This window comes from Dermacentor variabilis, chromosome 8 (genome assembly GCF_050947875.1).
Source record: "Dermacentor variabilis isolate Ectoservices chromosome 8, ASM5094787v1, whole genome shotgun sequence".
NCBI classification, from domain to species: domain Eukaryota; kingdom Metazoa; phylum Arthropoda; class Arachnida; order Ixodida; family Ixodidae; genus Dermacentor; species Dermacentor variabilis.
This window is the reverse complement of record NC_134575.1, coordinates 19,327,537-19,344,786: the sequence shown is the minus strand read 5'-3', so window position 1 is coordinate 19,344,786 and position 17,250 is coordinate 19,327,537. Positions and strand designations below refer to the sequence as shown.

The window sequence follows — 17,250 nt, the reverse complement described above, 5'->3', positions numbered from 1 at the left end:
AGAGTTTCTCAAGCTACCTTGCACCAGAGCAGCGCTACAAAAATACTTCGGTACTGGGTCCGGTGAGGTCGGTTTCAGCGAGTTGGTTCGCTTTCGCCTGGAAGCAGCTAGGGCTTGAGAGTCTGGACACGCCACAGTCGTGAAGTATATACACTCGTTGTTGACGAGATGAGAATTAAACGAAAGCTGTATGCACTACCACAAACAAAGGGGCGCGTTCGATGGTGATGTCGACCTAGGTCCTGACCTCGAGTACCAATTGCTCCTGCAGCTGGAGGTGAAGATCTGGCGAGTTCACTGCTGTGTTTTCGGCTTTGTGGCCTGCACGCAAGATATTTGATATACCAGCTGTCGGCCTATATTTTCTTCACCAAAGGCTGCACTGGGCACCAGCTCGCCGAGGTTGTTCGCCGCGTCGTCATCTAAACAGCCACCATTGGTTTTGAGATCATCAGTATTGTAAACGAGAGCCACAAAATCAACGTAACCGCTATGGAAATTCTGAGCGGAGGAGAAGCGAAAACACGGCCACCACATCCAGCAGATCCATCAATTCTTCGCATCCCGTCATGCCACGTTACAGAGAACGCGTTCAGGGCTCAATTCCTGGCCAAGAAATTTGGGAAAAACTGGGAAATTTCATTGAAGTATATCAAAATGCACCACAAGATGGAAAGGCTAGGCTATCCAAACGGAATGTTTTTCGTTCTGGTTTCAGTTTCGTTCAACAAAAAAAAACTAAACGTTCAGTTCCGGTTATGCTCTGGAACGGAAAAAAAAAATGATCCGTAATGGTTAACGGTTTTGGTTCTCATCTAAAAATTTTAGAATCAAGGTAACGGTGAAAATATAGCTTTTCTTTTTTCTTTCAATAAGTGGATTATTAATTCTGAGATCGCCATGCTCAGTGCCAGTGAAGGCGGTTCTTTATTTTACATAGAGAAAGAAAATGTATACATGTTAAGGCACCGAGCGTGATCTCGGAAGCATCGAGTGCAGCCGGCGAAAGGCGAGGTCGCTGTTCCGATAAAACGAACTTGAACGATAAAACTTAGGTAACAAAGCGTTGTCCCCCGTTGAAAACGAAATGATAAGCTCTTCAGCGCGCAAGCCTTGTGTTTTGCAACGACGCCGAACTGCTAGGGCATCGAACGGCCTTCTCGCACTATCCCTGCCTGAGATACGCGCTAATTATATATACTTGTGCTTATATACGTTGCCTGATGTTGGTTGTTTGGGATGGCCAACTTTCCCCCTTGAACCGATCAAAAAATATTTCGGTTTCACTCCAAAGGAAAATGATAAGTAATGTTTTGGTTACGTTTCCGTTCCGGTCAGGATATCGCTATTTTTCGTTTCTTGTATTTGTTTTCGTTCCGTTAATTCCGACGCACTTCCAAATGCAGTCAATCAACAGTGCAGTCAATCAGCTGGGTTTCTTACGAGAAGGCACGTTTTCCCTTCGAATATTGAAAATGAAATTAATAATAATATTTGGGGTTTTACGTGCCAAAACCACTTTCTGATTATGAGGCACGCCGTAGTGGAGGACTCCGGAAATTTTGACCACCTGGGGTTCTTTAACGTGCACCTAAATCTAAGCACACGGGTGTTTTCGCATTTCGCCCCCATCGAAATGCGGCCGCCGTGGCCGGGATTCGATCCCGCGACCTCGTGCTCAGCAGCCCAACACCATAGCCACTGAGCAACCACGGCGGGTAAAAATGAAATTGAATGTGAAGATGGCCGTGGCAGTTATTTTCTCAGGACTGCCGTAACCGCAGCACTCGAGTACTTCGGGGATCAGGTACGTCGACACACAGTTGTAACTTCGAATTTGCATCTGTGGGCCTGACATGTTGAGCTCAAACGCTGCACATATTGTTTAATTGACGCGTTCTTGATCTTTCGCGAGTGTCGGTGAACGCAAACTACAGCGCAATTCTTCCTCGAACTGTCGGCATTATGAACTGGCATAAGTTAACTTTCACTTGTTGCACCGGGACAGTTGTGTTGTGTGCGATCAATGAACTCGGTTGACCGAGCATGCACTTAATTGTCTGCAAAGCAAACTTGAATTCAGCGCCTTTTCGTTCAAGCACGACGAGCAAGCACAAGCAAACAAGCGATGGACTGTAGAAACTCGACCATCTCCTGACGGCTGGTGCCTTGGCGGAGGCAACGACATCACAAGCTAAAACGTAAGGCCCAAGTTTAATATGTGTGTGTTGATACAGCGCAGCTGGTTAAAGCCGGTTAGTATTCTTTAAAAAACTCATTCGCGGCATAGTGATAAATGCAAAGCTGACAAGACGTACAAAATGCATAATCTACCACCACCGTGCTGCCAGATGTAACAACACGCGGGCAAATGTTGCGATCACGAAACTGACTAACGAACGAACGCACGAAAAAAACGCCCGCGAGAACGCTCGCTAGCAGACGCCTGTCGGACGCGCCGGCGGAAGCATTCGGCCGCCGCTTCCGCCACCACCGGAAGTTAGAAAGGCAACGAGCGTCCTCTCATGGCGAGCATCTAAAATATAAAAAATGCATTTTGGACGTCATGCGCTAATCACTCCCATAAAAGTATAAACATTAAACATGCCCTAATTTTTTGTTTTTTCCTGAAAGATTTGTTAGTTGATTGTATTTCTGAACAGCTGTTTGAAATAAAATCGCCACGCAATGTTATGCGTAAACTAGCGCCACACGTTTTGGGTGTGATGTACGCGCAAATATGCTCTTCGTCTCTGCTTGTTGGGATTAGGGCTATTCAAAAGCAACATGGCGGCCCCCGCGCGGCCGTGAGCAGTTGTCGTAGGCAACGTGCGTGCGTGCGTCGTAGCGTGTATCGCACATTGTGTGCCCGACATACACATTTTGTCAGCGCAAGCCCAGCAACGGTAAGCATGTCGAACAAAGAGCTCGAGTTCCACGAGATGGGCCTCGACGATCGCCTGCTCAAGGCCATCGCCAAGCTCGGCTGGGGCAAACCGACCCCCATCCAGGAGAAAGCCGTGCCGCTCATCCTCGAAGGCAAGGACGTGTTGGCTCGAGCCCGCACTGGCAGCGGCAAGACGGGCGGCTTCTGCCTCCCGATGATCCATCGGCTGATGCAGTACCGCGTCGACCAGGAGCCCGCGACTCGGGGCCTCATCCTGGCGCCCACGAAAGAGCTGTGCAGTCAGATAGCGCGCTGCGTTTCCCAGCTGTCCGGTACGTGGTTGCGCTGCGTCGACGTGTCGGGCACCGCCGATCTGGCCGTCCAACGGCCGCTGCTCGCCGAGCGGCCGGCCATCGTCGTCGGCACGCCGTCGCGGCTGCTGGCCCACTTGAAGGCGGGACACCTGACGCTCAAGCTCGAGATGCTCGTCATCGACGAGGCAGACCTCGTGCTCTCCTTCGGGCACGAGCAGGACCTCAACGAGCTGCTCACGCGACTCCCCAACCGGTGCCAGACGGTGCTCACCTCGGCGACGCTCAGTCCCGAGGTGCTGAGCCTCAAGCGCCTAGCGCTCCGCAATCCGGTGACGCTGAAGCTTCAAGAGGGCGAGCAGGACCAGCAGCGGCTCTCCCAGTACGTGATCCGCTGCGAAGAGGACGACAAGTTCGCCCTCCTGTGCGCGCTGTTCAAGCTCCGGCTCGTGGTGGGCAAGACCTTGATCTTCGTCACCACCGTGGACCGCTGTTTCGTCGTCAAGCTCTTCCTCGAGCAGTTCGGCGTGCGATGCTGCGTGCTCAACTCCGAGCTCCCCCTGGCGTCTCGCGCCCTCATCCTGAACCAGTTCAACGAGGGCCGCTACGAGATCATGGTCGCGTCGGACGAGAAGGGCATCGAAGCCCAGGACAAGGCGCCCAAGAAGAGCAAGAAGCGCAACCAGGACCCCGAGTACGGCGTGTGCCGGGGCCTGGACTTCCAGAACGTCGCGAACGTCATCAACCTCGACTTCCCGACGACCGTGCAGGCCTACCAGCACCGTGTGGGACGGACGGCGCGTGGAGACCGCAAAGGGACGGCCTTGTCACTGGTCAAGGACCGCGAGGCTCACCTGCTCGAGGCCGTCCAGAAGGCGCTCCCCGAGGGCACGCTCAAGCCCTACCTGTTCCGCATGGAAGAGATTGAACCGTTCCGGTACAGGAGCAAGGACGCCTTCCGCGCCGTGACGCGAATAGCGGTGCGAGAGGCGCGTCTGAAAGAGATCAAGACGGAGATCCTCTCGTCGCAGAAGCTGCAGTCCTTCTTTGAGGAGAACCCGAGGGAAAGGCAACTCTTGCGCCACGACAAGGCGCTGCACATCATCAAGCACCAGCCGCACCTCAAACACTGCCCGGATTACATCATCCCTCCGACGCTGCAGCGCAGTCTCCAGAAGGAAAGTGCCAAGGCTCCGCAGCCCGTCAAGCGACCCAGAACACGTGAGGAACGCAACAGAAAGTACGGCAAGAAGCCGCGCAGAAACGACCCGCTTCAGAGTTTCAGTTGTGACTGAGATGTGTTATGGATTTGGCATGGAACCTACCGTGTTGTATCATTCTTTTTCTACAGAGCCCAGCTGGAAGAGTGGCAGACGATGTGACATCTAACCCAACTGTGTCAGTTGCCACATGTGTTGAATGCGCAGCCATCGTTGGTACGATTGCAAGGGAGCCTTCTCTCATTGGCTTTCACTTCTTCCCTGCTGCTGTGCGCCACTTTTGTCAGGCTGCATTTTCTTACTGTTCTCGAGGAATGCAGTTTGACTGTCAAACCAGGTAATAAAGAATGGTTGCCTGTGTACTCAAATACTGTGTAACATTGTGTTCAGCTGTTGCATTCCTCACCTTGCCGTCATTGGCACACTCAAGTGAGCAGATTAAAGGCAGGCCGTCTGCGGTCGCGTGCGTGAAACGTGTCGCTGTTGCTGTAAGGCATTTATAGGCCGAACCACTAAGCTCTTGACCTGTTGTAGGACAAACACTGGTGTAAATTTCATCGTGTCGCTTACTTTCCTCCTCCCATAATTGCCGGTCATAGCCTGAATTGCAGCATTGTCACTGATGCTGGCAAAGATAGAAACAACAAAAAGATGGGGTTCTTGCTAGTTTCGACATGTTTGTATTTCAACGTATGTTGATGGGTGTGCCAGGTTTCAGCTGATGCCCTGCCAGGGTGGCGCACCCAGGTCTGGGCAAGAATGACTACCCTCCGATGGCTGAGAGTTGTATGCGCCTGACCAGCTTTCAATGTTCTGGAAGCCAGTGGTCGAACGGCACCGGACGCCAGATGCTCGACCCTCAAGCCAGAATGTCCGCATGTCTCCTTTTCCCTGCAGCAAGCACAGAGAAATGTGAACACAAAACTGCAAGAATTCAATCGAAATTAAGTGGCGATTTAGCAATAAATGTGATAGAAATGCCTTAGCCTTACGTCACACCTCTGTGAGATTCCAGATTCATGATTTTAACCATGTTCACCACATTGCAGAGTGTTGTTTGGGAGCTCACTTGACACACATCTTGCCTCTTCAAGGAGCAAAGTGCAACTGACGGTGGTCTGGAGCAGACCAGTTAAACCTCAATATAACGAACTTCAGTATAATGAAATTCTTGATATAGCGAAGCATATTACATTTCATAACCTCTTGTCCATACAACACCGTGTATTGAGACCTTCAATATAACAAAGTGTGTTTGTATGCGATTTCATTACAACAAAATTTCACTGCTGCCGCAAAGAAATGCTGAGACAATAAACTGAGACATCCGCGCACACAGATGGTCAAATGACTGAATTAAATAACATAATAGACAATATGTTGTTCTTTGCCGTGTTACGAGGGAAATGGCAGCAGAAGACGAGAAGGCAGCCTGACAACTACGGTGCAATAAAAAGGATGGACACAACAAACCCGTAATGAGCTTTTAACTGACGCTTTCAGTAAAAGGGCATTTGTTGTTTTGACCAGTGGCCAAATTCACGTCTTTTGATATTTATAGACTACAATGGGTGCTAAAATGACCATCAGAGGAGATGTCAATGTGTTGTGAGCTGAGCTCACATTTCGATCACTGGTGAATCTTCCCTTTCAGATAGAGTACATGTAAACAGCTTTCTTTTCTGTGCCACTTTACATGTGACATTTGTTTGAAGGGCTGGGTATGGATCCTTGTATTCTTCTCTCTACAGCTAACATTAGCCCAGCTGGTGAGGTGAATGATATATATATATATATATATATATATATAAGGAAACACGATGCAAGATACAATTTTGAAACATACAATGTTCAATCGTTGGACCTCTGACGACTGAATACTGCATATCTTATAGTTTTAACATGCACTGTGTTTTATAAATCTTTTCTTTCATTGAACAGCTTGGTTAATGTCAGCTGGAACACATGGTAGATGGGCTCTCTCTTCATGCAGGGTGCTATGAATTAATAGACGAAGCACTGAGACACAAGAATGTGTTTGTGTAAGGCATGGAAAAGAATTTTATTCAGTCACAAGTCAGGATTTCGTATAATGACCACCTGGGACCTTGCCAACTGCGCATGAAATGGGCCCCATGTAAAAATATTGGAATGCTCTATGATACAGCATGTGTTAGCTTTACTTATGTTTGTAGAGGAACAAAAGTTAATACACTGTAATATGATTTGGTACAAATGCAATGGAGATAAATTTGCCAACACAAATACAAAACGACAGAAAGCTGAGCTAGTTGGCAAGGACTCATTACGCAAAAAAGAGGTGAGGCGTGCAGACAGGGCACAAGGGTAGAGAAGTGGCCAACACGAACGCCGTGTTCGTGCTGTTCGCGTTTGTGTAGTCCACTTCTCTATTCTTGTGTCCTGTCTGCATGCCTCACCTTTTTTCGCATAACAAATACAAAGAATAGTAAGAGGAAAGCATACGATACATACGAAAGCATATGAGCTTTGTTTAGAAGGGTGAAAAATATGTGTGGCATTTAATCTATTGTTTAGCACATCTTGTAACGTGCTCATTATTCTTAATGCTCAGTGAGAAAGCATTCGATATCCTGGCTGCTGCATAATCAGAAAAGCCCGAGCTCTCCATAAATGTCGTTAATCAGAGGGCGTTTGTGACAAAACTGGTAATGTCTTGAAACTAAGGAGGAACCTTGCCTTTACATAGATGAGTCCTCGTTCCTCCAGGATGTACCCTCCTGCTTTGTCGAGGAGCTGCTTGCAGCTCTCGCTGCAGTGGATCTTGAGTGCTGCATGGAACAAGGCCACTGGTTAGTGGTTAGTGGCAAACTGGTATTTCTAGACGAACTACCAGTTTGCCACTAAGCTGACATGCGACTGGCTAAGTGCTTTCAGATGTATGAGAAGCGACGGTTTCGATTGGTAATTCTGATTGCAAAAGTGCTGGTGCTCTGCTTACGCGTAAGCAGGCCTTAGCTATGTTGAAATGGCCTTGTGCTATGCAAATCTTGAACGCTACGTGGGTGTGTATTAACCAACCATGGCCTCTGTAATGCACGGATTCCTTTCGCTCCATTCTATTCCTTTCAAATATCAGCCAGAATTAATGACTGGTCGCGGCACGTGCACAGGGTGCTGCTTGGACCAGTGATAAAGCCTGATAAGGAATAGCATCGAAATATAATCGTTACAGTGTCTACTATTCCGGCCCTGATATCTCCACAGCATCAGTAAATCAGTTTAAACTGGCAAATCATTTTTTCACTACCCTTGTTTTCATTCATTTGGCTTCAAAAGGTCAATTATTTCAAGAGAAAACGGAGGTCAACTTTACCTTCTTTAATCTTCCCGCCGTAACATCAACGTCGTTACGTCATTATGACGTAAAGGTTTTATACAGGGTAAGCCAGCTTACTCGTGCCAAGCATTAAAAAAAAATCCACGAGTGCCTTACGAGAGTGCAACCAACTTACTATTGTTCACTGTCCTCTTAAGCAAGTCCAAATAATTTTTTTTTATTATGAACGTATGTAGTTATTTATAATAGTTAATTAACCACCTTTTAAAGTATTGCTTTAAACGCGAATTCTTCAATGTACACGTAGAACTTGCAGAGCCTCTTGAGAAATATTGAAATGATCTTTTCCCTTTACTGTAGCCGCTGGGGTTTTATTTTTTGCCTGACAGCAAAGCAAGCGTCGATATTTGGAAAAGTACCACGTGACTGGACGCTCGTACGCAGTGACATTTGTTCCCTCAAACATGTTACCAGCGGATGATCAATGATGCAAGCTGACGGAAGGCGTGAACAGGTCCTGAGCGACGGATATGGATTTAATACAATGGCCTTAATCGGCTTCCACTTCTATCGACATATCTTTTCTGTTAAAGCTATAACGCAAATTAAGCCACGTTGTATGCAATGAATAACGCATGGCGATTCCTAAAACTCTGTCGGTGTTTTTGCTGCGTAAAGGCCAATGAGGTTTTGGCGGCGGATGGCCCTTTATCGGAGACGACGGGTGAGGCCATCGCCTATCACGTTTTGCTTGTGGTCTCTTCGTACCTTCGGTACGCGTGTAGCATCGTTAATAGGTTTGTAGTATGTTTAAGGACACTAAGCACCTATAGTCACGTGGTTATTTTTTCAAACTTAGCGTGCTTTCTTTTGCAGCCTGGAAACATTAAGCGCACAGCAACTATCACCGCTAAAATAAATTGTGTGGGTATTTCTCCCAACTTCTGCGTTGAATACATTGGGATTAAGGCAATACTTTAAGAGTTAGTTAAAAACATAACATACTTAAAGAGTACTTGAGTTACTGAAGAGGACAGCGAACAATATTAAGTTGGTTGCATTCTTGTAACAGACACGTGGATTTTTTAAGGCTTGGCACGAGTTAGCTGAAGTGTTTACTTGTATTTGAGCCGGTCTTTTTTTTTTTTTCACTTGAAAACGCGTTTAAACTTGCTAGGGTAAGTTTTTTTGATTAACTTAGAATGCAATGTTGTTCTTTCTTTGCCGATAAAGATTTACATGGACGCGAGTATACGTTGTCAAAAATTCATGACTTCACAGTGAGTTAGAGCGAGCACTTGATTCAGGGGAGTGTCACCATCCACTTTCGTTATAGCGTCTCTTCTATCTTGCTGAAGCCTCTCCTAATAGTAGACGTGGTCGGTTTGCGATTGCAGAAGCGTCAGTTATACATATTAACTTCTTGTATACAGCCTCTATTTCGTAAGAACTCTGTGTGTCGTTGTGGCTGGTTATGTTCGCAAGTACTACGTTTAATACTGTCAAGACCGCGCAGCTCCTGATCTTGCGAACTTTTGGATCATACGAACTGCCTTGCGAATGCAGGACCCTCATTCGCTCGCCCACGAATGCAGAACACAAAAAGAGGCGTTCCGAAAAACTCGGGCTCCTCTGCGATTCTGTCCAAGGCCACGGCATGTTGAATTTCGCTGCGTTCACCATTGCAGGCTACTGCTCATCACACGTTTTTCGTACCATTAGCATTTAATTTGCAAAAATTGCATAGCTGGGCGTTTTCCTAAATGGGGGCTAGGGAAAACCAGAAAACTTTCAAAACCAACCACGGCCACAAGTAACTCTAATTACGTATGGCGTCGCTATAGAAGGGCTACTTAGGACACATGCTACGTATTCTTCAATTATCGCTCAGACAGGCGAGAAATATTCGTTTCCGAACTTACGGGCAGCTGTTGAGCCTCGTGCGAAAGACTCACGTGTTCCTGTGGACTCCATCCGGGAAGCGGTGTTCACCGTGTCGCCGAAGAGGCAGTAGCGAGGCATCTTCCTGCCTACGACTCCGGCGCATACTGGACCTGCGGTACGCATGAGGATCGTCGAGGCTGGCTTCACGTAGTAGGCCGCATGATATGCCACGAGCCACTTTGGCAAAGGAAAGGCACTGTTCGACTTGGTGCTCTTAGACGAGTTTAAGTTCGTAAGTGATGATGCGTACGTTCTGGGCGTTGGATAACCTGTTCGGGATGCTACTCAATGTCGCAAGAATATAGAGCGGAGAGGTCACGTGCTTTTGCTGTTGTGTCGGCAAAAACGTCGAAGGAAAAAAAAAACAATACGAGAAAAGCAGGCTTTCCCGAAGCAGCGCAAGCTCGTTCCTGTTCGCCGTGCTCAATATAGGTTTCCCTGCTCACGTTGTATAGTATAACTATTGAACATAATAGCCAGGTTCGACATTATGTTTTGTCAAATATATGCTGTTATTTATTCATTCATTATTTTAATTTTTTATTTATATTTTGACGACACACTCACTTCCAATGCCCATATATACGCTGTCACAATGGCCGCGATTATGTAGCTATGCCTTTACCCCGATTCTATGCCCCTATTATCATCCACCGTTCGCGGCCGGCTCATCCCATTGATAACACATGCGCAGGGTCGCTCTGATCGCTGACTTAGCGCGAATAGGAACGGCATTAGGAAAGGCATCGCTACAATTTCCCGGGCCAGCGAAATGCGATAAAGGTAACTACTAAAGCGGGCTTCATTGCGCACACTCTGTTGTTGTGGAAAAACCAGCTTTCAAGGCATGGGCTTTCTCTGTTGATTCATTTATTTTCAAGGACACTGAGAACACGCGCATTACTGTGACAATCGATGCCTTTTCTGAAACTCCTTATTGCTAGGCCCCCACTAACAGCGTTTTCCGCTTCCCAAATGTTAGTTTGTGACTCCTCTGTTACCCACCGTGACAAAAAATGAAAAAGTTCACGTAGAAACTTTTCTGGGAGTTGTCTGTATAAGCATGCGTAAGCATTGTGCCACTTGCTCATCTCCACGCAGCCCGGTGGCATTATCAATGTCATGAAACTTGATTTGACCAGCATAAACCCTTATCAGCCCTCATCGTCGGTTATCAACAGTATCGAACATGATCCGACCGCTATCAGCTCTCACCGGTCCTCATCAACTTGGAGGTCCAGCGAAGCCATTGCAAAACCGCCACTACAATTGCTGAGGGGAGTATGCAGTGCTTTACTGATGCTTCGAATTATTGTTTCGAACTTGTTTTGAGCTTGTTTTTTATTGAAACGTGTGTTTTATGGACGGTTTCAATGAATGTATGCACTGCTCACGTTACTTTGCTGAGTGCTTGTAGCCTCCGCCTTACCTGGGTATGAGCCATTGAATTTTTTTGCTTGCTTAAGGGGTATGAGTCAATGTTTGGAGGTATATGAGCCATTGCATTCGTCTTACGGGACCGACGGACAAATTTATCGTTGGGTAGGCATAGAAATGCTTACGCATTTTGAAAAATATTTCACGGTTTTTTATACGGCGAGTAACACGTAAATTAACATGGCCGCCACCACCTTATTTCGTTGGCTTCATTAACTGAACGTCAACATACATCTAATCTTATAAGCCATCAGAAGTTCGAAAAGGATTTCCTTTTGCATGTAGCTTCGTGATACCCTCAGATGAAAATATCTTTCACATCTTATTTTGCTGGATGTTGTTCCTGTTCACATAGTTCTTTTTTTCTTCTGTCTTGTGAATACGCGTGAAACTTGACCGTGTCTATACATAGTATGCACGTGACGTCACATCCGCTGCTGTCGTCTGCTTCCGCTATCTTGGGGTACCTTATCAACAGGCGCGCGCATAGGCCTATAGGTTCCCCAAGATGTAAACCTGCTGTAAACCGGAAGTCGCGGAGTATCGTTGAATGACGTACGTACACACTATGTATAGTATCGCGCGCTCACCCGAGTGCAATCCCACTCGAAGCATGAGCGTCTCGTCCGGCCTGTGCCGGATGCGGAAGTGACGCACGATCCTGAGCAGATGAAGCGCCATGGACGCCACCTGGGAGGCGTGCGCGACGCCCGGGTGACGCGCCAGCCCGCCCACCACCATGTAGGCGTCCCCGATGGTCTCCACCTTGTACACCGCGTAGTTCTCGATCACCGCGTCGAAGCACGTGTACAGGTCGTTCAGGAGCTCCACCACCTGCGTCGCGCGCGGCGACAGGTGGCGATGAGAAGTGTGACATCATCATCATCATCATAAGCCCGATTTAAGTCCCCTGCAAGACACGTAAACCTCTCGAGTGATCTCCAATTAATTGTGCGCGTAATCAACTGACCTGCGCTTTCAATCACTTGGGCCACGAAATCTGTTACTATAATAGACCGCGCCAGCAACTGCTGTGCGGATTATATCACCTGTGCAACTTCGTTTCTTGATCTTAATGTCAACTAGGAATATCTGCTGACAGCGCGATTGGCTTCTAATTCGTACTGTCCGCTCCCTGTCTCTTAGTGTTACGCATATGAACTTTCCTTCTATCGATCATTGTGTTCTCCCTCAGGCTCTTTAGCTGTGAGATATATCGGCTTTAATTTTTTTAAAGGAGATTGCGGATTCACGCAATTCAAGCTTCTTCTGGCGTTTCGGAGGAACGCTGTTCTTCTTCAACTGTCATTTGCCGTCACACACAACACGACGACGTCGGACGCGTTTTCATCGGGAAACGCCTCGCTGAAACGCAAACTTGTCGCGCGCTCCGACACCGCAGTATACACGTCATGCAGAAGCTTGCGCGTCCATCGCACACACTATGCGCCCACCGAACAGAACTCGCCCCGCGAGGCATGTCCCTCCCAGCAAACTTGACTGCACCTGCAAACGATACGTGATGCCCGTTCGCATGCTGTTTGATCGCTGGCGTTATATCGATAGACGCCGTCGCCCCGACCGCGCGCGCGCGTTTTGCAAACAGGTGTGCATCTCGCGCTGCAAGCCGCTATTCAGTGCGTATTGACTCTGTTCCACGTCACGTTTGCGAACCAGCTCGCGCTGAAGTCCTAAGCCACACTCTGTAAACCGGCCACACTGCTGAAATGAGCCCTCCTACCCTCCACAGTCAACCACTCCGTCCCACGAAACACACCTCTTAAATACCTCTTGAAACGGCTACAAACGGCTATAGACGTCTTGGTATATGATAAGACTGAAAATAGAATTTCCTCTAAACATAACCTCAGCACATGGAATATGCTAGTATATGTTCTATGTGCGGTAAGATCCACTACTGCTGTCACTAGAGTCTATTTTGGTAAACACACTCAGAACATCTAGCTCAAGAACTTTTTTAGGTCTTTTTGTATAAAAGTGCATAAAATGCCAAACGACGTGTTAAAAGCGCTGTTACCGTCGGCCATCGGCGTTAACGAATAAAAGACGTCACAGACAAATCGAACTCGTTGGAAGCAACATAATAACTTGGCTTTAATGTTAAATGATTTCACACAAGAACTTCAACAATCAAGAGCGTGTCATTGTTTTCCATACGGGGCGCGCACACGACGCCTGGAAACCATTCTTCTGTGCTCGCGCAGCAGGTACAGACAGCACCAGGAGCGAAACGCCGGTGTTGCATTGTGAACACAGCGGTGTCACAGAGCCCCGACCGTTCGTGGCCCGTATATCGTGCAAGCCAGCAGTTAGCACCGTCAAAGTTGGCGGGAGAGAGAAAAAAAAAGCTCCACTTAAAAGAAAAAAAATAAGCGTTCAGGTGTCTATACACTGACCTCCATCGGTGTGCTCTGTGCCGATAGTCTTGTGAACCCCACAATGTCGCTGAAGTAGATGGTGACCGAGTCGAAGCTCTCCGCCTCCACCTTCTTTCCACGCTTCAGCTGGTCGGCCACCGTCCTGCGACTCGGAACAGGTTAGTTACATTAGCATGCGTTGCAGTCGCCATGCCCGCATGTTTACAAGTGTACAGCTCGTCTAGTTAACCAGATGCATGCTGAGGCAAAGCAACGTTTCAGGTCGCGTTGACTGATGGTTACAAGACGAGACGCGTAAACGAGTAAGGAGTGACGGACATGTCACTTGCCTGGGCAGCATCTCATACAGCAGTGCATCGGCGCGTCGCTTCTCCTGTGCCAGTTGGTCGGTACGCTGGTCCACCAGAGCCTCCAGGTTGGTCGCGTACGTCTCCATCATGGACAGCATGTTGTCCACGATGCTCGGCTTGCTGGTAAGTTCGAAACATAGAGAAAAAAAAAATCCTCACAATATTACCATATCGTCGTCATCATCACCACCATAATCGCTTTCGTCATCGCCATCACGGTGACAATAACGGCAATCTGCGGTGGCACAGGGTCCCGCATGTGTGTGGTACATACGGGGTGATCGTTTTTCAGCTTTACGGAATTTTTAAAAAGTCGCTCTTTGCAGATGACACAACTTTAGTCCTTGAGCTGGATTAGTCAGAGAGGTGGACATTACTAGCACGAGAAATCGAAGCATATCGAACGGCTTAAAGAAAATTCACAAATTGACTTGCTAATTAATTATTTTACGGTACATATGGCAATTTACGGAATTATAGCCGGTGAGCTTGCAATGCGTGTTCACTTGAAATGAATTTTCAGAATGACATCAGGTTGGAGACATGCGCCATCAAACCCGCCGTAACAAAGCAACGTTACACTTACTTTTTTAACAGAACGCTCTTTTATGCATTGACGCACAAAAGTAACTGGAACGCGCCCACGTATCTCGTCCCGAACTTTGGCTAATGATGTCTCGAAAAGGGGGTGTCACCCTGGAGATTCATTCCAGGTGGATACGTCTTGCGAACTCATCGGCTACATTTCGTAGATAGCAGTATGTGCCGTAAAGTCACTAATTGAAAAAATAATTACTGAATTTTCTTAAATATTTGATTACGTGTTTCGATTTCTCGTACTAGTAATTTCTCGTGCCTCTTCGAATAATCTGGCTCAAGGTACCTGCCACAGGCGATTTTCTTTTTAAATTCCGTAAAACTTAAAGGGCAACTTCGGCGTTTTTTAATCACGTTAGGATGTTGTCACTTTCAAATGGCCTTCCCAGTCCTGTCACCATTAGGATTATCCACTTTGCTTAGAAATTCCTCCGTAGTTTAAGATAACCAATAAACGAGATACCAAAATCGAAACGGGTAGCTGATTCGTGTGACGGCACGGGGACGTCAGATCCTACACTACCATAATGTAAACACGCAGAACGCGTGCCAAACACGCAGTACGCTTGGCGCTAACGCCGAAGAAGCGAAGCTGATTATCTATCCTGACGACACAGGGAGCTTTTACAGAGTTTCCGAACTAGACAACGGCGATTTAAGCGACAATTTCAGTGGCAGTGGTGGCGTAGTAGAAAGTAACAAGTCGGGAACGCAACCGATCTTTAAAATTCATTTTCAGGAAAACTAAATGACTCGCAGCCATATGGTTTGGCACAGGTAATCTGAGTGCGAAAGAGAACGTATATTCAAAATTTTATTAAGATCAGTGGACATCGAAAAATCGCCGGAGTTGCTTTTTAACAATGATCGCGCCCGTGTACTCATTCACCGTGTCATCATCCGCCTGGCTATGCCCACTGCAGGGCTAAGGCCTCTCCCATACTTCTACAACTAGCCCGGTCATGTACTAATTGTGGCCATGTTGTCCCTGCAAACTTCTTAATTCCATCCGCCCACCTAACTTTCTGCCGCCCCCTGCTACGCTTCCCTTCTCTTGGAATCGAGTCCGTAACTCTTAATGACTACCGGTTATCTTCCTTCCTCATTACACGTCCTGCCAATGCCCATTTCTTTTTCTTGATTGCAACTAAGATATCATTAGCTCGCTTTTGTTCCCTCACCCAGTCTGCTCTTTTCTTATCCCTTGACGTTAGACCCATCATTCTTCTTTCCATAGCTCGTTGCGTCGTCCTCAATTTGAGTAGAACCCTTTTCGTTGGCCTCCAGGTTTATGCACCGTAGGTGAGTACTGGTAAGACACAGCTGTCATACACTGCTCTCGAGGGACAACGGCAACCTGCTGTTCACGATCTGAGAATGCCCGCCAAACGCACCCCGGCCCATTCTCATTCGCCGTGTATAACGCACAAATGAACGCACAGTCCCCGACGCATGTGCCTCAGCCTGGCGCGCACCGCTTTGAAGTCCGGTCGCTGGTCGGGCGCCTCGGCCCAGCATTCGGTCAGCAGGGCGCGCACGTACTCCACGTCCCACGGCCCGGCCAGCTGGGACAGCGGGGGCCTGAAGGGCGGCTCTTCCTTCTCGCCCCCCGTCCCCGATTGGCCGAGAGGAGGGCGACGGACGCGCTCCAAGATCTCTGCGAGAAAGTGGCACAGGCGACAGGACTCACCGGGTCCCAATAGCTTTGCAAGGCTGCCAGCTTACAGATACGTGTGAAACATGGGTCCCTTTCGGGCAGAGGAAACTTCGACAACTCTGCCATGTGGTGCTAAAACGTGGTGCTAAATACGGGTGCGTTTTCTACTACAATTAGTAGATAGGATCCTCTGGCAACAAAGGCAGGGGCCTGAAGGGTGACTCTTCCTTCTCGCCCTCCGTCCCCGATTGGTGGAGAGGAGGGCGCCGGACGGGCTCCAAGATCTCTGCGAGAAAGTGGCGCAGGCGACAGGACTCACCGGATACCGATCAGCTTTGCAAGGCAGCCAGCTTACAGATGCGTGTGAAATAGGTCCCTTTCGGGCACAGGAAACTTCGAGAACTCTGCCACGTGGTGTTATAAGGTGGTGCTAAATACGGGTGCGTTTTCTACCGGAGTTACTAGAAGGGATCCCCTGGCAACGAAGTCGTTCAGCTGCTATAGGAAGGAGTAGTATGGATTTGTCTCATTTTTGTGCTTGCGGCTTCACTCGTTCTTGAAGAGCTGAATATTACGCTTTACAAAATTGCCAAGCCTTCGTAGTTTCTGTTTCCGAATACTGCGAGGCAATAAGTCTCTGCACACGCCCATAATCGCTGCGGATTCTTGCATTTATAACGCAATATTTTATTGAAAAGGAATGATTTGCAAAATCGCAAAGCCGTTCGAAGCCAGGATGACGAAGTGTAAGCGAAGCAAGGCACTACCCGTCACTGCAGTGATGGCTGAAGCGCCATAATTGTATGCAGCTCCTGTAGGCACTAGTGCCAAAATTTGCTCGAGGGTAGTAATTTTTTTCCAGGAGATTATATAGGGCAGACGCGGTGCCACGTGCTGGATGGATGGATGTTATGATCATCTTCTTTGGAACGGGGCGATGCGTTGCGCCACCAAGCTCTCGTTATTTTATTGCCTAATGCCTTACCTATGTTAAAGAAGGAAAAAAAAAGACATATGAATCCCCATAACCGAAGTTTCTGAACCCCTAATGTGAACTTTGTTTTTGTACGTCTCCGTTGTTTGTCGTTTCCCTACTTTTCTTCCACCAATCCTCCAATCGCCTCTTACT

The 17,250-nt window shown here is 47.8% G+C and overlaps 3 protein-coding genes across 3 annotated transcripts in view; 2 read left to right on the top strand and 1 right to left on the bottom strand.

Annotated features, from left to right (window-relative positions):
• Nucleotides 1-1,483: 1,483 nt before the first annotated feature.
• LOC142589761 (uncharacterized) overlaps nucleotides 1,484-17,250 on the top strand; it is a 44,851-nt gene continuing 29,084 nt past the window's right edge. Inside the window, exons 1-2 of the mRNA XM_075701341.1 lie at nucleotides 1,484-1,807; nucleotides 2,100-2,201. The gene's annotated coding sequence lies outside the window, so the exon portion shown is untranslated. The remainder of the gene's footprint in view (nucleotides 1,808-2,099; nucleotides 2,202-17,250) is intronic.
• On the top strand, nucleotides 2,754-4,786 carry Ddx56 (putative ATP-dependent RNA helicase DDX56). Its single transcript, XM_075701338.1, has one exon. It carries the CDS (start codon nucleotides 2,913-2,915, stop codon nucleotides 4,491-4,493), a length of 1,581 nt encoding a protein of 526 aa, XP_075557453.1. The 5' UTR covers nucleotides 2,754-2,912; the 3' UTR covers nucleotides 4,494-4,786.
• LOC142591311 (guanylate cyclase 32E) overlaps nucleotides 6,783-17,250 on the bottom strand; it is a 29,659-nt gene continuing 19,191 nt past the window's right edge. Inside the window, exons 15-20 of the mRNA XM_075703637.1 lie at nucleotides 15,905-16,121; nucleotides 13,847-13,987; nucleotides 13,536-13,659; nucleotides 11,709-11,952; nucleotides 9,693-9,791; nucleotides 6,783-7,228 (exon numbers count right to left, since the gene is read on the bottom strand). Coding sequence (XP_075559752.1) covers nucleotides 7,077-7,228; nucleotides 9,693-9,791; nucleotides 11,709-11,952; nucleotides 13,536-13,659; nucleotides 13,847-13,987; nucleotides 15,905-16,121 — 977 coding nt within the window. The 3' untranslated portion in view covers nucleotides 6,783-7,076. The remainder of the gene's footprint in view (nucleotides 7,229-9,692; nucleotides 9,792-11,708; nucleotides 11,953-13,535; nucleotides 13,660-13,846; nucleotides 13,988-15,904; nucleotides 16,122-17,250) is intronic.

Bases quoted from the DNA above. Each gene is read 5' to 3' on its own strand.
- Ddx56 (XM_075701338.1), top strand. From the start codon at position 2,913: ATGTCGAACAAAGAGCTCGAGTTCCACGAGATGGGCCTCGACGATCGC.